The 25438-nt window shown below is 39.3% G+C and overlaps 1 protein-coding gene and 16 non-coding genes across 17 annotated transcripts; 5 read left to right on the top strand and 12 right to left on the bottom strand.

The window, feature by feature from the left end:
* The first annotated feature begins 6917 nt into the window (after window positions 1–6917).
* On the top strand, window positions 6918–7081 carry LOC149678854 (U1 spliceosomal RNA). Its single transcript, XR_016366326.1, has one exon. It is a non-coding gene; the product is annotated as a U1 spliceosomal RNA (small nuclear RNA).
* A 666-nt stretch (window positions 7082–7747) lies between these two features.
* TRNAR-CCU (transfer RNA arginine (anticodon CCU)) lies at window positions 7748–7819 on the bottom strand. The gene has a single exon. It is a non-coding gene; the product is annotated as a tRNA-Arg (tRNA).
* A 66-nt stretch (window positions 7820–7885) lies between these two features.
* TRNAW-CCA (transfer RNA tryptophan (anticodon CCA)) lies at window positions 7886–7957 on the bottom strand. The gene has a single exon. It is a non-coding gene; the product is annotated as a tRNA-Trp (tRNA).
* Window positions 7958–8023: 66 nt separating this feature from the next.
* TRNAW-CCA (transfer RNA tryptophan (anticodon CCA)) lies at window positions 8024–8095 on the bottom strand. Its single transcript has one exon. It is a non-coding gene; the product is annotated as a tRNA-Trp (tRNA).
* Window positions 8096–9009: 914 nt separating this feature from the next.
* On the top strand, window positions 9010–9173 carry LOC149678850 (U1 spliceosomal RNA). The gene has a single exon (XR_016366325.1). It is a non-coding gene; the product is annotated as a U1 spliceosomal RNA (small nuclear RNA).
* A 666-nt stretch (window positions 9174–9839) lies between these two features.
* TRNAR-CCU (transfer RNA arginine (anticodon CCU)) lies at window positions 9840–9911 on the bottom strand. Its single transcript has one exon. It is a non-coding gene; the product is annotated as a tRNA-Arg (tRNA).
* A 66-nt stretch (window positions 9912–9977) lies between these two features.
* Window positions 9978–10049, bottom strand: TRNAW-CCA (transfer RNA tryptophan (anticodon CCA)). The gene has a single exon. It is a non-coding gene; the product is annotated as a tRNA-Trp (tRNA).
* A 66-nt stretch (window positions 10050–10115) lies between these two features.
* Window positions 10116–10187, bottom strand: TRNAW-CCA (transfer RNA tryptophan (anticodon CCA)). The gene has a single exon. It is a non-coding gene; the product is annotated as a tRNA-Trp (tRNA).
* A 916-nt stretch (window positions 10188–11103) lies between these two features.
* On the top strand, window positions 11104–11267 carry LOC149678846 (U1 spliceosomal RNA). The gene has a single exon (XR_016366324.1). It is a non-coding gene; the product is annotated as a U1 spliceosomal RNA (small nuclear RNA).
* Window positions 11268–12100: 833 nt separating this feature from the next.
* TRNAW-CCA (transfer RNA tryptophan (anticodon CCA)) lies at window positions 12101–12172 on the bottom strand. Its single transcript has one exon. It is a non-coding gene; the product is annotated as a tRNA-Trp (tRNA).
* Window positions 12173–12238: 66 nt separating this feature from the next.
* TRNAW-CCA (transfer RNA tryptophan (anticodon CCA)) lies at window positions 12239–12310 on the bottom strand. The gene has a single exon. It is a non-coding gene; the product is annotated as a tRNA-Trp (tRNA).
* Window positions 12311–12376: 66 nt separating this feature from the next.
* TRNAW-CCA (transfer RNA tryptophan (anticodon CCA)) lies at window positions 12377–12448 on the bottom strand. The gene has a single exon. It is a non-coding gene; the product is annotated as a tRNA-Trp (tRNA).
* A 65-nt stretch (window positions 12449–12513) lies between these two features.
* On the bottom strand, window positions 12514–12585 carry TRNAW-CCA (transfer RNA tryptophan (anticodon CCA)). Its single transcript has one exon. It is a non-coding gene; the product is annotated as a tRNA-Trp (tRNA).
* Window positions 12586–13001: 416 nt separating this feature from the next.
* LOC149678841 (uncharacterized) lies at window positions 13002–14159 on the top strand. Its single transcript, XM_089835947.1, has one exon. The coding sequence runs from the start codon at window positions 13002–13004 to the stop codon at window positions 14157–14159; it is 1158 nt and encodes a 385-aa protein (XP_089692073.1).
* Window positions 14160–17339: 3180 nt separating this feature from the next.
* On the bottom strand, window positions 17340–17411 carry TRNAW-CCA (transfer RNA tryptophan (anticodon CCA)). Its single transcript has one exon. It is a non-coding gene; the product is annotated as a tRNA-Trp (tRNA).
* A 67-nt stretch (window positions 17412–17478) lies between these two features.
* Window positions 17479–17558, bottom strand: TRNAW-CCA (transfer RNA tryptophan (anticodon CCA)). Its single transcript is given in 2 exon segments — window positions 17479–17514; window positions 17523–17558. It is a non-coding gene; the product is annotated as a tRNA-Trp (tRNA).
* Window positions 17559–21039: 3481 nt separating this feature from the next.
* LOC149678838 (U1 spliceosomal RNA) lies at window positions 21040–21203 on the top strand. Its single transcript, XR_016366320.1, has one exon. It is a non-coding gene; the product is annotated as a U1 spliceosomal RNA (small nuclear RNA).
* Window positions 21204–25438: the final 4235 nt, after the last annotated feature.

The following is a 25438-nucleotide window of genomic DNA, read 5'->3' as shown; positions in this document are numbered from 1 at the left end:
ATCGCCAAATTATAAGTTTGTACCTAATATAGTTTACGATATTACTTAGTCAAATTTTCCTTGTTTCACTCACTGACTGATCATGAAAATTCTAAGGTACTTCTAGAAGAGGTAGAATCCTAAAATTTCGAATTTATTAAGTATTCTATATAAAAAGTAAGGAAAAATTTAAAAATACTGACATTTCTTTAAATATTTTTCTAGTTCTCACTTTAAAAACTATACCTTTGTAAAGAAGTGAGATCGTAACAAAAACACTAACGTGCAAAAATATGCCGTAAAGGTTCTGAGATCACATGTACGAACAAGTTTCATATAAATATGTTTGAGTTTTATGCACTTTATATAAAACATATTGCCACTTGGCTATAGCGCAGCAGAAATTATATTTTACTTTGAGTGATTCATGCTTATTGAGAAAAGGGGAGAATAAGGGACTGAGAGGAATTTAAGAGAATTCTCAAGTGATAAAACTACCACTCTTCATTCTCTTTTTGGCCTTTTACTGTTTAAAGTGTCAATGATTGTGGGGGAGGGGGTCGGGTGCCTTTTTCAAAAAAATTCAACGGTTCACCGGAAACTTCACATTCCCTTTAAACTCAGTTGAAGAAAACATATTTTATGTTCCATATTTATATTTTCACAACCACTATGCACTAGAATTAACAAAAGTCGAGACCCGGCCGGGCCTTCGAGAGGTATGGGCCCCGGGAAAATGAACCGAATTGCCCCCTCTCTCGACGGCCCTGAGCACAAAGCCTTCTGATCTGGAGTCAGACGCGCTACCATTGCGCCACCTAGCCCCTTATAATAAGGTTTAACGGGTAGAATTCTATAAACAAGCGAAAAATTAAGCCCCTCATACGAAGACAGAGCTCATAAGCATAACTTCTAGTAAACTTCGGCTAATCTGGACTTTACTATTTTTTTAGTTGCTGTACTCTATTCCAGTGCTGGTTATACTATTTGCGGTCTAAATGCCAATCCGATACAAATGAACCACAGTATGATTTAATTCATCGAAACGAGAAAACGGAAATACCGCGATCATCGTGCTGCTGATTTCTAAAAAACACCGGTTACCAATCAACGTTGTTGCTAAAAAGTCTCCGCTGGCCAAAAAACCAAAACTTTTTTTTTCCGCTTTGATTGTGAACTTCATAGTGTGACCTTTGGACTAGCGGCCCGACCGAGGTTTCGTGTAACGGCAACCGACGTGTTATCTCTTCACAACTCAGACAGAGCTCATAAGCATAACTTCTAGTAAACTTCGGCTAATCTGGACTTTACTATTTTTTTAGGTAAATATAAGTGTGCAATTTGCAATTTCTATTTATTTTCTTGTCTAGAGCTCTGTCTGAGAGTGGCCTATTTGTAATTTTTGTTGATTATAACGCGGAAAGAAACTGCCCAATGGCAGATAAGGTAGTAGGTTATGACGGCATTATGTCCCAACTACAAAAAATGAATGACAATATTGACTGTAAATTCACTACGGTGAATGGGAAATTAGGCACACTATATACGGAACTAACTAATGTTAATACGCGAATGATAAACATTGAAAATTCGATTAGTAGTCTTGGAACGAAAGTGTCTATCCTAGAAAATAAGTTTCCTACTCTTGAACATGAAATCAATCTGCTGCAAGATAAATTTAAGGATGAAAGGGTAGATTTGAAAAAGGAAATTGCTAAGGCTAACTTTAAGATTGAAAACATGGAAGTTGCAGCTAGAAGGAACAATATAGTTATTAAGGGTATATCTGACGAGGAAACTGAATCGCGCAACTCACTCGCCCAAAAAGTGGTGACTCTTTTCTATGATCAGCTTCAGCTAGAATTTCAAGTTAAACAGAGCAATGTGTACAGGAGGGGGCCCTACAAGACAGGACGTAATAGATTTATAATTTTTAAAGCAGATACTTATGATCAGAAGTTAGACATATTGAAAGCCAGCCCCAAGCTTAAAGGATCAAATATATACGTGGAGCATGACTATACTCCCGCGCAGGACCTAGCACGTTACGAACTTAGAAATTTTGCCAAAAATATGCGCCCTGAAAAATACAAATTTGTTAGTACAAACCAAATTGAAGTTGGGAATGATAGATACAAGTATGATTATGAAATGCAAAAAGTAACTAAACAATGATGCTCAATTATGTTCCTAGTATATCTAATTGTTTTAGTTTTATATTTCAATGATTAAAATTTTGTATCATAATATTAGAAGCGCTAGTGCAAATTTTCCTTATCTGTTCTGTAACGCAACATTTAACCATAAAGAGGGAATAGATATTTTTGCTCTGACCGAAACATGGTATAGAGACACCTACTACGATTTTTTAAGTAGCTACACTTTTGTGGGTCTTGGACGTAGCACAAGAGGGGGTGGGGGAATTGGATTCTATATTAAAAGTGAAATTGAATTTGAAATCCAACCTAAACTTATAAGAATGCAAGATAATATAGAATCATACGGAATTAAGGTTGGTGGGTATTATGTGTGTGTGATATATAGGCCCAGGGGCAACGTCCGTGAATTTACAGAAGAAATGGAAGTACTTTTACAAGAAATGGGCAATATGAACACGTATAAAATAATTCTTGGTGACTTTAATGTTGATATGTTGGCCCCGGGTAATGAAGTAGCACATATGATTGACCTGGCACTACGTTATGGTCTTGACCAGTTGGTAAATGTCCCTACTAGAGTCACTGATTCTACCGCTACTATGATTGACCATTGCTACTCTAACTTTGATATTAATGTAAGGGTTATCACCGATTGGGATGTCTCAGATCATTACCCGGTTTTAGCTACTTTTGATACGACTGGCACATCTGCCGTAGATACCACATCTTTTATGGGGCGTAATTTTACAAAAACTGCCATAGAGGGCTTTGCAGTTAACATCGCGGCGATGGATTGGAGTGATATATATAAAATTGGTAGTGTAGATCAGGCATATGCCTGGTTCCTAGAAAAACTTGTTAGTCGACTTAATCAATACTGTCCAATTAAAAAATTCGTTAATAAAAATAAATCTAAATGCCAGAATTCGAACCTGTGGTTCACGGCAGAAGTTAAAAGCCTCATACACACGAAAAACTACTATAAAAAACTAGCTAAGTCACACCCGTCAACCGAAAATATCAACAAATACAAACTTTACAGAAACCGCTGCAATAACACTATTAGAAATACAAGAAATAGCTATTTCCGCTCGCAACTGCTGACGCAGAATAATTTAAAAAACACATGGAAAGTTGTAAACAACCTTTTGGGAAAAACTAAAAACAAGGCTAACAACCCCATAAAAATCACACCACATGAGCTTAATAAGTTCTTCACTAAGCCCCCGGTCCCCAGGGACACCCATGATTCCCAAACCACATTAGAAAATATTACACATATTACGAATTCCATGGCCCTGATACCGGTAGAAGAAAACGAGGTCCTCACATCTAAAACAAGGTACGGGAGGGAGCGGCCCCAGGGGCTGATGGGATAGCGCCTAATATTCTCAAAAGGATAAAACTATGTATACTAAAGCCTCTAACTTATTTAATAAACCTAACGTTTACAAGTGGTCATTATCCGAAAATTCTTAAAAAAGCGATAATTACACCCATCTTTAAAAACGGAGATCCCACCAGCCCCAACAATTACCGACCCATATCTTTGCTATCAGTAGTGGCCAAAGTACTCGACCAATGCTTTAATCAACGCCTATTAATCTTCTGTGATAAATACGATATCCTTAATTCAAAGCAATTCGGCTTTCGTAAGAATCTAGGAGTAGACTCAGCAGTAGCCAGAGTATATAAACAAATTATAGAAGGGTTAGATAAGGGTAATTATGTGATAGCTCTCTTTCTAGATCTCAGAAAGGCCTTCGATATGGTTGATCACAAAATTCTGCTAGCCAAACTGTATCGACTAGGAATTAGGGGCCCCGCATATGATTGGCTTAGTTCCTATCTCACAAATCGCTGCAGCCAAACGAGGGTTAACAGCAATTATTCTGACTTGAGCTGCGTAACGTGTGGGGTCCCTCAAGGCTCAATATTGTCTCCTCTTCTGTTTAACATCTTTATTAATGACTTAACAAGAACAGTAGAGAATGATATCATAACCCTGTATGCAGACGACACTTCGGTAGTTGACACGGATGCAAACTATGAAATTCTAACTGATCGCTTTAATTATAATATTCAGCTGATTAGCTGCTGGCTGAAAAATAATAACCTTCAAATTAACACGGAAAAAACAGTATATCTGGGAGCACGGCAGTGCTCCCCGCCAAGTCGAGCACTGACATCCTTTTCTCGAAGCAACTCACGGCACTTTTAAGACAACTGTAACTTCGTGATGGGTATAGGTAAAAGTCTGAAATTTTGCTTGCCGCGAGGACTGTCAACCCTAGCAATAGTTTCCAAATTTCAAGTTCCTACCCTTTATACTTTTCGAAATATCGAAGGTGAAATCTACCTTATTTTGTCACTCACTCACTCACTCACCGATCATCAAAATTCTAAGGTACTTCTAGGGTAGATAGAGACTTATAATTCAGGATTTAGTTTTCATTTATTTTATAAAGCACAGAAAAATTAAAACATCCAGAAATTTTTATAAAATTGTTCTTTAGTTCTTTATTATAAAACTAGATGGCGCTTTTCAACAGAAATAGTGTGTGTTCTTGTTGAAAGGACGTAAAGGTCGTAACTGATGCTACGTTCTTATATTAGGATATGGCGTACTATCTTTTTTGTATATTCTCTAGGGGTCGAAAGGGGTATTTCAGCGTAAATATGGACAAGCGTTAGCAATTATATTGGCAAACGAAGTACAGCGAGAGGGTCTTGTTTTAATATAACTACCGAAGTATAACGAGAGGGTCTACAAAAAGAAGTGAGATCCCATGAAAAACATTAACATGTACAAAAATGGGCCAAGCCTCACCTCGTACCCTTTCCGCCGTAAAACGTTCTGAGATCCCATGTAGAGCCAAGTCTGCCTTTTTGTTCTTATTCAATCGCCAATTGAACAATTATGTTATAAATTAAGTCCTTTTCCTAATTAATAACCCATATTCTTTGACTCTATCATTATTATACATCTTTCTTCGTATCAAAAATATCGTGACTTGGCAATCGCATGTAATTACCTTATAAACGTGTATGTAGGGTTATGCATAACTCGTCTTATAAACTTGAACATAGGGTTATGTATAACTCGTCTTATAAACTTGAACATAGGGTTATGCATAACTCGTCTTATAAACTTGAACATAGGGTTATGCATGACTCATCTTAAAAACTTGTACATGTCCACTCGGCCATAAACGATTTAGTGAACATCCCTTCGATTATTTTAAAATCGGCGACGATTTAGTGAATATCCCCTCGATTCCCTTTTAATATTACTTACCTGCGATTGCCAAGTCACGATATTTTTGATACGAAGAAAGATGTATAATAATGATAGAGTCAAAGAATATGGGTTATTAATTAGGAAAAGGACTTAATTTATAACATAATTGTTCAATTGGCGATTGAATAAGAACAAAAAGGCAGACTTGGCTCTACATGGGATCTCAGAACGTTTTACGGCGGAAAGGGTACGAGGTGAGGCTTGGCCCATTTTTGTACATGTTAATGTTTTTCATGGGATATAACTTTTAAGAACCAAGGAAAGAAAGATGTCCCTTCTGGCTGCAACCTAGAATTTGATAACATAGTATTGAAAAGAGTTGGGGAGGTAAAATATCTTGGGCTATGGATTGACGAAAAGTTGAACTGGAATACACATATCGACAAAATTGCTAAAAAAATCTCCTATAGTACATATCTTATAGCAAAAAATAGGAGTATATTTACGGACAAGTTGTGTCACCAGTTATACTATTCACTAATATATCCACATCTTATTTTCTGCCTCCCAATTTGGGGTAATACCACTGAGTACAATATTAATAGGCTACTCCTATTGCAAAAAAGAGTAATTAGATTAATTCTTAGAAAGTCTTTTAAAGAGCATAGTACACCTTTATTTAATAGCCTCAAAATATTGACGATAACTCAATTATACGAATACTGTTCCCTGGTGTTTATATATAAATCTTTGACAATTACAAATTCCAATCTTTTCGATCTGGAAGGTACAAAAAAATACAATACCCGTATAAAGCCCTTCATTAAACTCCCTTACTCAAGAACATCAAAAAAACTTAACTCCATTTTCTACAAAGGTGCAAAAATGTATAATTCTTTATCCAAACATAATGCTGTTAATCTACAACAATTTAAAAATATTGCCAAGTTATTTGTTACAAACCCCCACTAATATAATTCCGTCCTTCCGTCTTCTCTCCTCAATTTTCAAATTCTAGTAACAATACGTGACCCTGAACCAAGCAATTAATATACTGTATATAATTAATCTACTTTATTTAACAATTCACTCTTACTATTTGTATTAATTTGAGAAGGCTCTGTCGAAAATGAGTTGCGTTGGCCCATAAGTCTTTTTAGACTTGGCCTTGATAGCTTTGTTGTGTAAAATAGAGCCAAATTGAAAATAATAAATTGAATTGAATTTAAAAAAAAAAAAAAAAAAAAAAAAAAGATTTAATAAGCAGAATTCGCTGATAAACTCGCAATAACTCGGAATTGAAATTAACATTAATGTAAAATTTCAAATAAAGTGCGTTATATTGATTGTTGTATTATCAATACCACGGATAGCATTAGTGTGCAAGCGTAAATCAAATAGGTTTTCTAAGGGTAAAACTCTTCTCACATTAACCCTTTAAGATACTTAAAACCAAAATTAGTAATAAATATTGAATTTACTTCTTATATTGGCTTTCCATCGTTAATGTATAAGCTAATGTCAGTTCCACTTTAAACATACTTACCTGGCGTCGCTGCGGCCTTGATCTTTGAGGAGGCGAGCTGGGGCGAGACTCGGTCACTGCACTCCGATCGGGTTGACCCTCACCACTATCACTAATCGTGATCAGTGGGGCGTACTATTTTTGATAGAGGGGGTCGTGCGTTCGCGCTCACCCCCACAAGTAAACAAATTCAAAGTTCAACATACATCACATAACATACCGCGTTCATTGTATTCTGAATGGAAATAGAATCTGCATCTAATGAAGTGTGTGAGATTTTAAAAACATGCAGTGCGTCATGCATGTGTAGTGAAAAAACGTAGAACAAAACAGAGCTTTCGCATAGACTTTTTCGACGTAAAAAGGGGGTAGGCAACCCTCAATATCGGGACATTCTAGGGGGTTGATACGTTGCTGTCTCTGCGCAATCTCAAGATCCCCTAAGCCTACAGCGCAGGCGCCAAAAAGCCTTTCCTCTTAGTTACATCGAAATGGTTTATTGCTGTAAGAAAATTCAACTGTATTTACTATCCGTATTACAAGAAGAAATCATTAATTCTTAATTCAACTATTGTCCTCGAAATACTTGGATCATATTTTCGATAATTTATCGTCTCTTCACCTTAACCCTTATTGAAAGTATAAAACCTAAACTTTATCTATAAAGCACAATCAAATTCTTAACTCTAGAGGGCCAGTAGGCCCTTCTAGATAAGATCCCACACCCTCCCGTAATGTTAAATGAAAATTCACAGATTTTCGCCGATTTTCCCATAGGAATAACATGGGGTTTTTGGTGCTCCTGCACATCGAATCATTTAAAACTAAATTTTAATATTTCTTTGACCCGGACGTGATTCGAACACGCAACCTTCTGATCAGGAGTCAGACGCGCTACCATTGCGCCACCGAGCCCCTCGTTCTAAGGTTTAACGGGTAGAATTCTATAATCAAGCGAAAAACTAAATTTTAATATTCCTTTGACCCGGACGTGATTCGAACACGCAACCTTCTGATCTGGAGTCAGACGCGCTACCATTGCGCCACCGAGCCCCTCGTTCTAAGGTTTAACGGGTAGAATTCTATAATCAAGCGAAAAACTAAATTTTAATATTCCTTTGACCCGGACGTGATTCGAACACGCAACCTTCTGATCTGGAGTCAGACGCGCTACCATTGCGCCACCGAGCCCCTCGTACTAAGGTTTAACGGGTAGAATTCTATAAACAAGCGAAAAACTAAATTTTAGTATTTCTTTGACCTTGACGTGATTCGAACACGCAGCCTTCTGATCTGGTGTCAGACGCGCTACCATTGCGCCACCGAGCCCCTTGTACTAAGGTTTAACGGGTAGAATTCAATAAACAAGCGAAAATATAAATTTTAATATTTCTTTGACCCGGACGTGATTCGAACACGCAGCCTCATGATCTGGAGTCAGACGCGCTACCATTGCGCCACCTAGCCTCTTATAATAAGGTTTGACGGGTAGAATTCTATAAACAAGCGAAAAACTAAGCCCCGCTTCTGGGCGGTAAAGTTTGAGGGAATACGACACATGTCGGCGATCCTCCCCTATAGGTGCCGACTGTCCCGTGTCCGCCGGAGGTGACTTACCCCAATTCCACCTTCCGTCACCTCCCAAGTAAACCTCATTTCCTTCCCTGCTTATACACATACGACCTAGCGGCCCCCGTCAGTGCTGGGCCGCGTAGGGTCTCCCGCTCAATTCTTCCTGGTGCTCAAGGCCTAACGGCTAAGCACTAGTGTTAGTAGGTGGCAAAAAAAAAAAAAAAAAAAAACTAAGCCCCTTATACGAAGGTATAATAAGCAGAATTCGCTGATAAATTCGCAATAACTCGGAATTGAAATTAACATTAATGTAAAATTTCAAATAAAGTGCGTTATATTGATTGTTGTATTATCAATACCACGGATAGCATTAGTGTGCAAGCGTAAATCAAATAGGTTTTCTAAGGGTAAAACTCTTCTCACATTAACCCTTTAAGATACTTAAAACCAAAATTAGTAATAAATATTGAATTTACTTCTTATATTGGCTTTCCATCGTTAATTTATAAGCTAATGTCAGTTCCGCTTTAAACATACTTACCTGGCGTCGCTGCGGCCTTGATCTTTGAGGAGGCGAGCTGGGGCGAGACTCGGTCACTGCACTCCGATCGGGTTGACCCTCACCACTATCACTAATCGTGATCAGTGGGGCGTACTATTTTTGATAGAGGGGGTCGTGCGTTCGCGCTCACCCCCACAAGTAAACAAATTCAAAGTTCAACATACATCACATAACATACCGCGTTCATTGTATTCTGAATGGAAATAGAATCTGCATCTAATGAAGTGTGTGAGATTTTAAAAACATGCAGTGCGTCATGCATGTGTAGTGAAAAAACGTAGAACAAAACAGAGCTTTCGCATAGACTTTTTCGACGTAAAAAGGGGGTAGGCAACCCTCAATATCGGGACATTCTAGGGGGTTGATACGTTGCTGTCTCTGCGCAATCTCAAGATCCCCTAAGCCTACAGCGCAGGCGCCAAAAAGCCTTTCCTCTTAGTTACATCGAAATGGTTTATTGCTGTAAGAAAATTCAACTGTATTTACTATCCGTATTACAAGAAGAAATCATTAATTCTTAATTCAACTATTGTCCTCGAAATACTTGGATCATATTTTCGATAATTTATCGTCTCTTCACCTTAACCCTTATTGAAAGTATAAAACCTAAACTTTATCTATAAAGCACAATCAAATTCTTAACTCTAGAGGGCCAGTAGGCCCTTCTAGATAAGATCCCACACCCTCCCGTAATGTTAAATGAAAATTCACAGATTTTCGCCGATTTTCCCATAGGAATAACATGGGGTTTTTGGTGCTCCTGCACATCGAATCATTTAAAACTAAATTTTAATATTTCTTTGACCCGGACGTGATTCGAACACGCAACCTTCTGATCAGGAGTCAGACGCGCTACCATTGCGCCACCGAGCCCCTCGTTCTAAGGTTTAACGGGTAGAATTCTATAATCAAGCGAAAAACTAAATTTTAATATTCCTTTGACCCGGACGTGATTCGAACACGCAACCTTCTGATCTGGAGTCAGACGCGCTACCATTGCGCCACCGAGCCCCTCGTTCTAAGGTTTAACGGGTAGAATTCTATAATCAAGCGAAAAACTAAATTTTAATATTCCTTTGACCCGGACGTGATTCGAACACGCAACCTTCTGATCTGGAGTCAGACGCGCTACCATTGCGCCACCGAGCCCCTCGTACTAAGGTTTAACGGGTAGAATTCTATAAACAAGCGAAAAACTAAATTTTAGTATTTCTTTGACCTTGACGTGATTCGAACACGCAGCCTTCTGATCTGGTGTCAGACGCGCTACCATTGCGCCACCGAGCCCCTTGTACTAAGGTTTAACGGGTAGAATTCAATAAACAAGCGAAAATATAAATTTTAATATTTCTTTGACCCGGACGTGATTCGAACACGCAGCCTCATGATCTGGAGTCAGACGCGCTACCATTGCGCCACCTAGCCTCTTATAATAAGGTTTGACGGGTAGAATTCTATAAACAAGCGAAAAACTAAGCCCCGCTTCTGGGCGGTAAAGTTTGAGGGAATACGACACATGTCGGCGATCCTCCCCTATAGGTGCCGACTGTCCCGTGTCCGCCGGAGGTGACTTACCCCAATTCCACCTTCCGTCACCTCCCAAGTAAACCTCATTTCCTTCCCTGCTTATACACATACGACCTAGCGGCCCCCGTCAGTGCTGGGCCGCGTAGGGTCTCCCGCTCAATTCTTCCTGGTGCTCAAGGCCTAACGGCTAAGCACTAGTGTTAGTAGGTGGCAAAAAAAAAAAAAAAAAAAAAAACTAAGCCCCTTATACGAAGGTATAATAAGCAGAATTCGCTGATAAATTCGCAATAACTCGGAATTGAAATTAACATTAATGTAAAATTTCAAATAAAGTGCGTTATATTGATTGTTGTATTATCAATACCACGGATAGCATTAGTGTGCAAGCGTAAATCAAATAGGTTTTCTAAGGGTAAAACTCTTCTCACATTAACCCTTTAAGATACTTAAAACCAAAATTAGTAATAAATATTGAATTTACTTCTTATATTGGCTTTCCATCGTTAATTTATAAGCTAATGTCAGTTCCGCTTTAAACATACTTACCTGGCGTCGCTGCGGCCTTGATCTTTGAGGAGGCGAGCTGGGGCGAGACTCGGTCACTGCACTCCGATCGGGTTGACCCTCACCACTATCACTAATCGTGATCAGTGGGGCGTACTATTTTTGATAGAGGGGGTCGTGCGTTCGCGCTCACCCCCACAAGTAAACAAATTCAAAGTTCAACATACATCACATAACTTACCGCGTTCATTGTATTCTGAATTGAAATAGAATCTGCATCTAATGAAGTGTGTGAGATTTTAAAAACATGCATTGCGTCATGCAAGTGTAGTGAAACAACGTAGAACAAAACAGAGCTTTCGTATAGACTTTTTCGACGTAAAAAGGGGGTAGGCAACCCTCAATATCGGGACATTCTAGGGGGTTGATACGTTGCTGTCTCTGCGCAATCTCAAGATCCCCTAAGGCTACAGCGCAGGCGCCAAAAAGCGAGATGGAAGGCAAAGTTTTACCCCGTGCCTTTCCCTCTTAGTTACATCGAAATGGTTTATTGCTGTAAGAAAATTCAACTGTATTTACTATCCGTATTACAAGAAGAAATCACTAATTCTTAATTCAACTATTGTCCTCGAAATACTTGGATCATATTTTCGATAATTTATCGTCTCTTCACCTTAACCCTTATTGAAAGTATAAAACCTAAACTTTGTCTATAAAGCACAATCAAATTCTTAACTCTAGAGGGCCGGTAGGCCCTTCTAGATAAGATCCCACACCCTCCCGTAATGCTAAATGAAAATTCACAGATTTTCGCCGATTTTCCCATAGGAATAACATGGGGTTTTTGGTGCTCCTGGACATCGAATCATTTAAAACTAAATTTTAATATTTCTTTGACCCGGACGTGATTCGAACACGCAGCCCTCTTATCTGGAGTCAGGCGCGCTACTATTGCGCCACCGTGCCCCTCGTACTAAGGTTTAACGGGTAGAATTCTATAATCAAGCGAAAAACTAAATTTTAATATTTTTTAACCCGGACGTGATTCGAACACGCAGCCTTCTGATCTGGAGTCAGACGCGCTACCATTGCGCCACCGAGCCCCTTGTACTAAGGTTTAACGGGTAGAATTCTATAAACAAGCGAAAAACTAAATTTTAATATTTCTTTGATCCGGACGTGATTCGAACACGCACCCTTCTGATCTGGAGTCAGACGCGCTACCATTGCGCCACCGAGCCCCTTGTACTAAGGTTTAACGGGTAGAATTCTATAAACAAGCGAAAAACTAAATTTTAATATTTCTTTGATCCGGACGTGATTCGAACACGCACCCTTCTGATCTGGAGTCAGACGCGCTACCATTGCGCCACCGAGCCCCTTGTTCTAAGGCTTAACGGGTAGAATTCTATAAACAAGCGAAAAACTAAATTTAATATTTCTTTGACCCGGACGTGATTCGAACACGCAGCCTTATGATCTGGAGTCAGACGCGCTACCATTGCGCCACCGAGCCCCTTGTAGTAAGGTTTAACGGGTATGTTATATATGTATGATATTTGTAGTGTGGAATTTTGTATGTAGGGGGCGCCACTATACGGTGGTCAGGTATAATGAAGCCAGGGAGGGAGAACGGCATTCTGGCTAGGCGGTTACAAGGTGTAGGGTATCAAAATAATCTGTTCCTCAGTATTAAAATTCATTATTGTTCTAAACTATGTCTATTGATTAACCTACAACAATTAAACATAACAATGGCGACGGAGATGGGATGAAGCCATTTTCGAAGATCAGAAAAGTAAATACAACTTTCCTATCGTTAAGAATACGTTTCATGGACGAAAAGCGCCCTAAATTAAGCCTTGGCCTTAGACCATAAAGCGTGGGCCAACAAAGCCAGAATCAAGCAAGTTCTAACCGAGTCACAGTAAGATGGGGAAATTAACGGATTTCGACCAGGACGTAGAGCCATGGTCTCAATACAAGCAACGCCTTGAGGCCCATTTTATTATAAATAAAACTGCTACGGATGACGATAAAAGGGCGGTGTTATTAACTGTATTACCAGCACCTACGTTAACATTGTTAAACAGTCTCGTATATCCAGACTCGGTAACGACCACTACTTACGCAGACTTAGCAACGTTGTTCAACACACATTTCAACCCAAAACCATCACGGATCGTAGAACGTTTGAAGTTCAACAGGCGATATCGCAAAGACGGTGAAACCATCGCGGAATATGTAGCCGAGCTGAAACGTTTATCCGTACATTGCGGTTTTGGAAAGCATCTAGAAGAAATGATCATGCATCAACTAGTTTGCGGCATCAATGATGATGAAATGCAGCATCGTTTATCAGAAGAAGACGATGACATAAAATTACAAGTTGCTATAGCTCTCGTGCAGAAAATAGAAACGGCTAAGGAAAACGCGCAGCAAATGAGACAACACACTCAATCAGAGCAGATGGGTTCTCAAGTAAACTCAGTTCAATCTTACAATAAGAAGAAACAGGCGCATCCTACCAAACAAATTCTGCCCCAAAAATCAAATGGGCAAGGTCAACCAAACCAAACAGAATGTACCAGATGCAAGCGTACGGGACATGCCGCTTCAAACTGTCCTTTTATAGACGCCATCTGTCACACTTGCGATAAAAGAGGTCACATTGCACCTGCATGTAGAACCCCATCAACAAATGGTCGCAAAGAAGAGTCAACTAACAAGTCACGTCATAAATACAGGCGGAAAAATAACCGCACTAACCACATCCACGAAGATGAGGATACTGTAGAGATTGTAGAATATCCAGTTCATCAGGTGACTGACATCCAACAAACGGCTGGCGAGGACGATGCACCTCCGCCCGAGTTGATAATATGTAAATTAAATGGAAAAGAATTTTCATTGGAAGTTGATTCTGGATCAGGCCACACGCTGATATCTGAGGGAACGTATAATCGGATTCCGAATTGGAGCATTTCTCTAAGACATTTCGTTCTGTCACTGGAGATCAGCTGGACATCATGGGCAAGTCCCAGGTTCATGCTCACTATAGTGGACGGGAGGAATTATTACCACTGTTAGTCATCCGAGGAACACAGGACAGTCTATGTGGTAGAACATGGATATATTCGAAACTTGACATACTGCCTCTCCAATAGTTACGGTCATGAAACCGAGAAAACCAGGAGAAGAACAAAAGATTCGTATTTGCGGTGACTTCAAGACAACCGCTAATCCCGCCATTGACACAGCGCAATACCCTCTGCCAAAGACGGAAGATATATTTGCTACGTTGGCAGGCTGCAAGTTTTTCGCCAGAATCGATTTAAAGGATGCCTACAATCAGATCGTTCTAGATGAAGATTCAAGGAATATCACCGTTATAAACACCACAATGGGTTTATACAGGTACACGAGGTTACCATTCGGTATTGCTTCGGCATCGGCCCTTTTTCAACTCCATATTGAAACCTTATTTCGCAATATGCATGGAGTATCGACGTTCCAAGATGATATTCTGTTGGGAGGAAGTACAGAGGCCGAACTCTTACAACTGATTAACCAAGTACTCCAAATTCTTCAAACAAATGGCCTAAAGTTGAGAAAAGAAAAATGCTGTTTTCTCCAAGAGTCTGTGGAATTTCTCGGACATGTTTTGGATGCCAAGGGAATTCACCCTCAAGCCAGCAAATTGACTGCTATAATGCAAGCACCGGAACCAGAAAATGTGGAACAATTACGTTCGTTCCTTGGGCTATTGATGTACTACGGTAAATTCATCTCCAACACGTCCACAAAATTAGCTCCTCTATACGAGCTGTTGGAAAAGAAAACGGAATGGACTTGGGAAGATACGCAGCGCAAAGCTTTCAAGGAAGCAAAAGAGGCAATCAAAGACTCCAACATTCTCGCCCACTATGATCTTAATAAAGACGTTTACATGGCGTGTGATGCTTCTCCATGGGGAGTAGGTGCGGTCATATCGCATTTGGAAGATGGACATGATAAACCTATTTATTTTGCGTCTCGAACGCTAACTAAGGCAGAGAAGAACTATTCCCAGTTGGAACGGGAGGCTTTAGCCATTATTTTCGGTGTCATAAAGTTCAAGGATTACCTATATGGCAGAAAATTCTTCTTATACACTGATCATCAACCTCTAGTTACTCTGCTAGCTGCGAACACGCCAATTCCAGTTTTTGCCGCATCCAGGATCCAGAGATGGGCAATTATTTTGTCAGCTTATCAGTATGAAATTCGCTATCGGCCCGGCAAACAAAATGGTAATGCAGACGCACTAAGTCGCTTGCCACTTCCAATCAAGAAGGAGGCAGTAGCACCATTACCAGCGGAGTACGTTTTCTTGATCCAGTCGGTGGAAAAATCCCCATTGTCTAGCCGAGTTTTGGCTGACGCTACAAAGTCGGATAGTACTTTGCAGAAAGTAAGAAAATACATGATCGATGGATGGCCAAGAAAGTATAAATTCAAGGACGAATTGGCCATGTACCACAAGAGACGCGAAGAGCTTTCGAATGTCAATGACATACTCTTGCTTGGCAACCGGATAATCATTCCCACGGCACACAGAAAGGCCATCATGCAGGAATTACATAGTTCCCATCAAGGAATTGTGGCCATGAAGGCTGTTGCCCGTTCAAGGGTATGGTGGCCACACATCGATTTGGATTTAACTACCACCGTTAAAGCATGTAAAAGCTGTCAAGCACACGCATCCATGCCAGCGGCCCAATACCAAGCATGGCCCCAAGCAGAACAGCCTTGGCAACGAGTCCACTGCGATTTCGCTGGACCAATTGAAAATCGATACCTCTTGATCACAGTCGATGCACATTCCAAGTGGATAGAAATGGATATCACGCGTACTACAACGACCGCTGCGGTAACGCAAGCTCTTCGTCCCCACATTGCAAGATACGGAGTGATGTCCACGCTCGTGACCGATAATGGGAATCAAAGAATTCACGAGCAATAACGGTATAAATCACATGACTACAGCTCCGTGCCATCCGGCATCAAACGGACAGGCCGAGAGAACAGTCAGAACCGTAAAAACAAGCTTGAAGAAGATTAACGGCGGATTCACGGATGAAATTTGTACCATTAATGATGGTTTGAACAATTTCAAGAACGGAACCTTAGAAGAAAGGATTCAGAGGATTCTGAGGATTCTGAGGATTCTGATGAACCACCGTCGAACGCCAAACGTTTCGGGCAAATCACCAGCCGAGATCATGTTGAGTAGAAACATAACGACCCGCCTTGATCTATTTAGTCCAACAAAAGCATCTCTTTCTTCTATGGAAGAGAAGGGAGGCGATAGAACGCAGTCCACACCCAAGGATAGAGCAAGTACACAAAACTCCGACTCTTACGGCAAGGGTGACGCTGTGTCTGTACGAAACTTCGGCACAGGTAACAAATGGATTGATGGAAAAATTACGTCTCGAGTGGGACGCATGCTGTTCCAGGTGGAGACACAAAAAGGAGCGCTTCGACGGCATATAAACCAAATACGGTCTCGATTAGAAGCGGAAATGGTACAATCTAAACCAGCACAAATTCCAAAGGTTGGACATTTCACTTCCAGGAGTCAAATAGTAACTCAGCACCCGGAAATTATCCAACCAAATCAACAAGAAGTTCCTAACTTACCACAACCGGAAGCTCATAACCTACCTCAACCGGAAGTACAAGAAGCTGAAATTCCTACTCAACAAGAAGTTCCTATTCAGGTTCAACAGGATGTTCCCATACAACTAGATGACACAACGCCAAAGGTTTCCACACCAGAGATAGCGGAAACAATTCCGAAAGAAGTAGTTCCGGCAACATCGAGACCGAGAAGATCAAGAAAGCCACCCGAGAGACTAAATGACTACGTGCAATGAACGCTAATTGACAAATAAATGGACATGTATACTTTAGCCGATTAATAATTAACTGTGCATGAACTAAAATCTTTTATGGAAAAGGTATTGTTATATATGTATGATATTTGTAGTGTGGAATTTTGTATGTAGGGGGCGCCACTATACGGTGGTCAGGTATAATGAAGCCAGGGAGGGAGAACGACATTCTGGCTAGGCGGTTACAAGGTGTAGGGAATCAAAATAATCTGTTCCTCAGTATTAAAATTCATTATTGTTCTAAACTATGTCTATTGATTAACCAACAACAATTAAACATAACAGGGTAGAATTCCATAAACAAGCGAAAAACTAAATTTTAATATTTCTTTGACCCGGACGTGATTCGAACACGCAGCCTTCTGATCTGGAGTCAGACGCGCTACCATTGCGCCACCGAGCCCCTTGTTCTAAGGTTTAACGGGTAGAATTCTATAAACAAGCGAAAAACTAAATTTTTTATATTTCTTTGACCCGGACGTGATTCGAACACGCAGCCTTCTGATCTGGACTCCTGGAGTCAGACGCGCTACCATTGCGCCACCGAGCCCCTTGTTCTAAGGTTTAACGGGTAGAATTCTATAAACAAGCGAAAAACTAAAATTTTTATATTTCTTTGACCTTGACGTGATTCGAACACGCAGCCTTCTGATCTGGAGTCAGACGCGCTACCATTGCGCCACCTAGCCCCTTTTACTAAGGTTTAACGGGAAGAATTCTATAAACAAGCGAAAAACTAAGCCCCTTATACGAAGGTTTAATAAGCAGAATTCGCTGATAAATTCGCAATAACTCGGAATTGAAATTAACATTAATGTAAAATTTCAAATAAAGTGCGTTATATTGATTGTTGTATTATCAATACCACGGATAGCATTAGTGTGCAAGCGTAAATCAAATAGGTTTTCTAAGGGTAAAACTCTTCTCACATTAACCCTTTAAGATACTTTAAACAAAAATTAGTAATAAATATTGAATTTACTCCTAATATTCTACGGGTCAAAACAAGACTAAGTCACCAAAGAACTATGGTCCAAAACTGAACACCCGCGGAGATACGGGCAATCAAAGTATCACGTAAAATGCGATGAATTTTCCCTTCAAGTGAAGCGACGAATATGGCTCGACCATATTGTTTTAAATTAATTGGTCATAATTGAATAAGATTCGATATTTAAGAAACGATCGATTCTGGGGCAGAGCTAAAAGCATTTTAGACCAAACAAGTCGGGAAAACCAAAATATTACCTCTCCGTGTCGAGAAGATTATATAACCTTAAGTATCCAATGAAAACGTCGACCTTTTTGCCCTCATCCTTTCCCGCGCTTTGCGCTTCCGCATTTCATCCTTACTCTCAACATTATCTTCCTCCATTTTACATATAAAAATCAAATACTCACAAAAAGAAGTGGCAAAAACCTGCTGGCTCTTTACAACCACTTAATTTGACTTAATATCCAATTTCCAACAACAATAATATACCGGTAGTTTAATTGACAACCTACTAGCATCGAAATTCTCATTAAGAATGGCTCCCGCGGATAAAAAACGGCAATTTTCAACTAGGTGGGCGTTTTCTCATTAGATTTGAAAAATATCATTTGCCTTTTTTACCAATGCCTAACCGTTTGGATTTTTTAAAGCAATCTTAGCACCAAAAAATATTTTTGAATGAGGATAAAAAAAGGTCTGTCCTCTCGTAATTTTTAAAGCTTTTCTCATGATTACTCTATACAACAGTAACAAGGAGTATAAACCCATTAGTGGAAGCAGTATTTTTTTTCCCAAAACAATCTCGCTTATGTTTATGCAATGAATGAAATATATCACAATGCACGGGCCTTGATAGATATAGGAGGCAATGAAGGAAATATATCACATGCAGGGGCCTTGGTAGATATAGGAGGCAATGATAATCTCTCTCTTTGCACGAGAGGTTTATCTTTAATATTTAAATAAATATAATTATTTTTAATTATTTTAATCTTCAATAATTAACATTAATAATAGTTAAATCGTTTAAAATAAAGTTATACCTATTATCTTCTCAAACTTTGCTAATATTGACGTTTAAAGTGAAGGGTACCCCTCTTCCCGCTTACTTCAAATTTTGGGGTATATATACGATTCGTTTCCATTATAATAGTAAGGAAAAACCGCAAATGCGAAAACCTTTGGTAGCGATCCTACCTTAGGGAGCGGCTAGACGTTTCTCGTAACCCTAGCTGATCGCCGCGTATATCCTAAAACCAAACGATGATAATGGAGTAGAAGCCAATGATACAGATTGGTGTCTATGTGGAATAGACGGAAGACCAGTGGATGGTGGTGTTAGAAGGCAGTGTAAGTGCAGACGGGTGTCAATGTGGGATTGACAAAGAACAGAAGATGGTGGTGATTAGAAGCCAGTATGTACAAACTGGTGTCCACGTGGAATGGACGAAGACCAGAAGATGGTGGTGTTAGAAGCCAGTAAGAACAGACTGGTGTCCATGTGGGATGGACAAAGACCAGAAGATGGTGGTGTGAGAACTCAAGTAGAGGAGCCATTTCCGTGACTGTGAAAGCAGTTAGGAAATGGCGAACACGTTTGCTCCGATACGCAAACTGCGAACGCGGTCACGTGGGTGTAACAACGGACAGACAGACACACAGACACACACACAGACAGACAGACACACACACAGACACGGCCGTTACAGAACCTCTCCTGGACTACGTCACACGGAGAGGTAAAAATTAAACATTTAATTTGGTAAAGTGTTTTAATTTGGCCTAAAGTTACAACGGCGTTTTTCATTCATTAAAGCGATGGCTCATTCAACTTCTTTGTCAAGCCAACGAGTAAAGCGCTTTTACGTGTAAGCAACAGCGCCTAGTTATTGGAAAGATATCGTGAACACGGCATGAACCTAGTAAAACCGGCGTTTTTAACCAGACTGTGGTATTATTACCCAATCTCGCATGTCTGTTATCGAACCCCTGTGGAAGTTACGCTTGCCATCGAACATTCGTGGATATCTGTGTCGTGGGACATTCTTCTAAGACAGATTCACTATCGGCCACGTATGCAATAAATGACGCATACGGCGACAAACGACCAATGCTATTTCTCACGTGATTGTAATACTGTATGACGCGTAATCCTTCGAAAAGTAGTCGCTTAAGTACATTGCTGCTAGTAATGATTGATAACTACACCTGCTAGATCAAATGTCCATGGATTAAAAACCAAGGCACTCAGCAACTACAGCGATCTAAAAACGCCGTTGTAACTTTAGGCCAAATTAAAACGTTTTACCAAATTAAATGTTTAATTTTTTGGTCTAAAATGCTTTAAGCTCTGCCCCCAGAATCGATCGTTTCTTAAATATCGAATCTTTTTCAATTATGACCAATTAATTTAAAACAATATGGTCAAGCCATATTCGTCGCTTCACTTGAAGGGAAAATTCATGGCATTTTACGTGATACTTTGATGGCCCGTATCTCCGCGGGTGTTCAGTTTTGGACCATAATTCTTTGGTGACTTAGTCTTGTTTTGACCCGTAGAATGCGCCCCTGAATTTGTGACACATCTTTTTGTAACACCCGGTAGACTTTAAAGGGGATAGGCAACCCTCAATATCGGGACATTCAAGGGGGTTGATACGTTGCTGTCTCTGCGCAATCTCAAGATCCCCTAAGCCTACAGCGCAGGCGCCAAAAAGCGAGATGGAAGGCAAAGTTTTACCCCGTGCCTTTCCCTCTTAGTTACATCGAAATGGTTTATTGCTGAAAGAAAATTCAACTGTATTTACTATTCGTATTACAAGAAGAAATCAATAATTCTTAATTCAACTCTTCTCCTCGAAATACTTGGATCATATTTTCGATCATTTATCGTCTTTTCACCTTAACCCTTTATTGAAAGCATAAAACCTAAACTTTGTCAATAAAGCACAATCAAATTCTTAATAAATATTGCATTTACTTCTAATGTTAGCTTTCCATCTTTTGTATAAAAACTAATGTCAGTTTCGATTTAAGCATACTTACTTGGCGTCACTGCGGCCTTGATCTTTGAGGAGGCGGGCTGGGGCGAGACCCGATCATTGCACTCCGATCGAGTTGACCCTCACCACTATCACTAATCGTGATCAGTGGGGCGTGCTATTTTTGGTAGTGGGGGTCGTGCGTTCGCGCTCACCCCCACAAGGATTGAAATAAAAGGTTAATCACATATCACACACATTAAGTAACTTTCAGTGCATTCTTTGTCGATTATTCAAACTGCACTTGAAGGTTTTGAAGTAGTCAGTGACATACTGTTAATAAGCAGTGTGCAATACATGTACAGTGATTCAACGTAGACCCAAATTATTTAAACTCTTGTTTAGAGTAATTTCTTTCCCATATATGGCAACGTCATAACCCTTTAGCTCTTACCTTAGTGATATCCCCCTTCCGGGGCAAATAGTAAATTGTCTCTTTTAAAAGTTGAAAAATCAACAGTATAAATTTAGTGGAGAAATCACTAGTTTCAAACGTTAATTCAGTTATTTTCCAAGACATGATTTGGCCGTACTTTTCATAACTGGGCATCTCCTCGTCATAATCCAACAATGAATCTTAAAACAAAATCAAACCACGGACGTGATTCGAACACGCAGCCTTCTGATCTGAAGTCAGACGCGCTACCATTGCGCCACCGAGCCCCTTTTACGAAGGTTTAATAGGTAGAATTCTATAAACAAGCGAAAAACTAAATTTTATTATATCTTTGAGCCGGACGTTATACTCCACTTGCTGAAAGCCAATAGAGATTTTCATATAACTTTCTTGATCTAAGTTACAGAGCCGCCCTGGGATCAACTATCAAAAATTTTGTCGCATTAGCAACGAATTAAATCTATTAGGATATTGAAAGAAAAAGGTCTGCTAACATAACTGAACATTATACATTAAAAGGAAAATTATTGAAAAAACAAATTATCTCTTATTGCAAAGTAATAAGCATTTAACTCTTCTTAAAAATGAGGACTACTGCATCGCCATTGGTTTAGTGGCGTCTGTTAAATTGCACCTCTTAACCCAAGGCTATTGGTTGAATTCTCACAGGCAGAGAGGGGTAAGGGTAAGGTAGGGGTATGAGGTTCTTTTAAGGTATAACGTTCTGTTATCTGACCTTTTTCCTTTATGATTGCCCAAGTCTATAGTTAAAAGCGTATACTTAAACTAAGATAGGCTGAACCAGGAATACATAGATTTAGTACTTGGAATCTATAAGAGGTCATAGACCCCTTACAAATATCTGATTGACCGTGAGGGGAAGCGCCAAAAACTTTTAAACCACTTGCTCCTCCTTCCTCGCGTCTCATTGGTTATGCGAATGTGTGGGACAGATCGAGATCATGACCTTTTAAGCTGTCGTCTGCATCAGATTCGGCTCCGAAATGGTCGGAAAGTGCGAGAACTTGGAATAGTTTGACGTTAACGACGTTTGTGAGGCGGAAATTTCTCTAACTGTAACTAAAGTCGACGATTTAGAAGTTAGTGTAGCTCGAAATTCAGTATTGAAAACGAATGCTATAATAATTTCGAGAAAAGATGACGTTACCTCCCCTTAAACCCTAAGCCTTTGCATAGGGATACTGATGTTTTGTTTTTGTATAACTTTGGTGAAGAGTGGAAGGAATTAAATTTTTACTCCACCCTGTGAGAATAGTAATATCGAGTTTTCAACGGAAAGCGAGTCTCGCCTTTTTTTTTAGAAACGTAATCCTTGGTCTACTTGTTCAGACGACGCATCATGTTTACATTCGGGTTCACCGCGCATAGGTCGCGGGAGCCGCGGCGCAGGTCGCAAAGTACGTCAACTAAATTATGCATGACGTCAACGGTGACGGTTTCTACACCGCCTCCCCTTTCAGTCAGACACCCAGGCCCATAAAATGGCCTCTTAAGGATTCCAAGTAGTAAATCTGGCTAAACTCACATCACGCAATGGTTCTATTAATTTATTTCGCGAAGTTAGTTTAAACTTTGGTTTCGAAATTCAGGCAAGTAGGCGAGACTTTGGATCCCTCCCTCGGATAAAATAAGGTTTAAAAGTTGAACCACAAGTAACATAACAACATAAGTGTTGACACTAAGCTAAATTCTTAAATGAAGGTAGGTTTAAGAGAAAAACATGATCTTCATCAACAAACCTAATTTGACAAAACTTTCAAGGCAGAGCATTGGCCTTTAAACGTACATTTTTGCTTTTTGCCCATTAACGTTCTTAGATTGGAGGATATTGAAATTGTCTAAACAAGATGGGCAGGCTGATGTGTCTTACTCCACATTTGTGCCAATTTCCTCGTTTTTAAGGGACAATGTTTGCGGGCCCGTACCTCCGAAACTGAATGTTTTACTCCCCATGTTCTTTGACAAATTTCACTCAGTTAGACCCAAAGAACACACCCTTTAATTTACGACATACTTAACAGAAACACACACATACGCACATATATAGGTCTATATATATATATATACAGTGGGATGGTCTATAGTTCAAACTTTAATTACACCAGAAGTAAGATAAGGGACTAGAAGTAAAGAGCTCTAGCATTGGAAATAGATCCTGGCACTAATGAACAAATTTGAGGATTTTATGCCGCTTACATCGCGCCTACACTAGAGAGAAAAAAATTGGTCGAGTTCCAATATAATTTCCTACACTCTAAGAAATCGAAGTGTTAAAAATGTGTTAAAAGGGTGTAAATTTAGAATACTCTTTTTTTTACACCGTAAAAACACCCAAAAAAGAGTTTTATAAAACCTTGAGTTTTTGTGGCCAATTTAAGGTGTAAATTCAGTGTAAAGTAACACTTTAAAAACACCCTTTGAAATTAAACATGGAAATTTATAATATGGCTGGTTTCTTAAATAAGGTCTTTCATTTCCATTAATGTTTGAATATTAGAGTAAAAAATTATTTGTTTAACATTTATTTAAAGATGATATTCATGAATGAACATATTTTTCCTTTAAATAAAATAACTAAGAAATTGGTAATCAGGCGGTATTGTACCATTATAAAACACTGCTAAACGTGTTAGGCGACACTCTTACAGGTGTTAGGCGACAATCTTAACGGTGTTAGGCGACACTCTAAACGGTGTTAGGCGACACTCTTAACGGTGTTAGGCGACACTCTTAACGGTGTTAGGCGACACACTTAACGGTGTTAGGCGACACTCTTAATAGTGTTACGTGACACTCTTAATAGTTTTAAGCGACACTCTTAATAGTGTTAAGCGACACTCTTAATAGTGTTAAGCGACACTCTTAATAGTGCTAAGCGACACTCTGAATGGTGTTAAGCGACACTCTGAATGGTGTTAAGCGACAGTCTTAATAGTGTTAAGCGACACTCTTAATAGTGTTAAGCGACACTATTAATGAGATGAAATAAAACTTACTAGAAAAATTAAACAAATAGAAAGGTTTTTTTCATTCTTATATTCCTTATTTTATATTTAGAAGTTACAACGATCCCTAATATTCTAATAATTCTTGATGTTCTATTATCTAATCTCATCCCTCATCCCTTCAAAAAGGGAATGACCATCGTCTACTATATTGATATTCGCGCCAAGTTTTGCTGCGTTTCAAATTCGTGGGAATTTTAGGTTCTAAAGCGAACCCCTTGCGTAGGCATTGGGCGAATTAAAAGGTACCCAAAAATTCTCGAAATAGGAGCGCGCTCAGGCCTGGATTATAAATGTTGGCGAAGATACAAAGTTAGATTTATGGTTAATTAACGTTAAAGAGTTACCAATAATGAAAATATTTCTTCAGATGATCATGTTTTTTCCCTCTCATTGAACAGAATTAACAATGGAAACCAACCTTGGGATGTACCATTTGACCAAACTCCCGCACCTAGTTAGCCTTTCCCAAAGTAGGAATCAGCGTCAATAGACGACACTTCAACTAATTTCCCTCCGATAATGACGCAGTAGCAAGGGAATACCTTGTTTAACGATTTGCTACCTTATCTAAATATAAAAGAAAGGTGAAATAAGCCATAATCAATAACATATCCTTTGATATTATTGCAAAATGATGCTTAAAAGGATAAACTTATATTTAAATCGGGGTAAATAAACAATTTACAGTAAATTGTTGAGATATTAATGGATTTTTAATGAAAGTTTTGTTTGTATTTGAAATTTATATCAGCAGAAGCAAGCAATTTTAGATCAGAATAAATTTTGTTATTATTAGGGTTTTCTAAATTTTTTTATTCAAAGGAAGCCCAGCACTTTGGGCCTTTTAGGAAGAGTGTGGGGGCCGTGTACACTTAACATTAAATTAACCATCTTTGTTGCGCCATCTATATTTAGTTTAGCTTTTGATGGTTTTTTTTATATTCATCTCCTTGGTTTTGAATAAATATA

The sequence above is a fragment of the Phalangium opilio genome, unplaced genomic scaffold (assembly GCF_054372755.1).
Source record: "Phalangium opilio isolate 3A_F unplaced genomic scaffold, DU_Popi_V2 ptg000042l_1, whole genome shotgun sequence".
Lineage (NCBI taxonomy): Eukaryota > Metazoa > Arthropoda > Arachnida > Opiliones > Phalangiidae > Phalangium > Phalangium opilio.
Note: the sequence above shows the minus strand (reverse complement) of the source record. Positions and strands in the feature narration are given on the sequence as shown.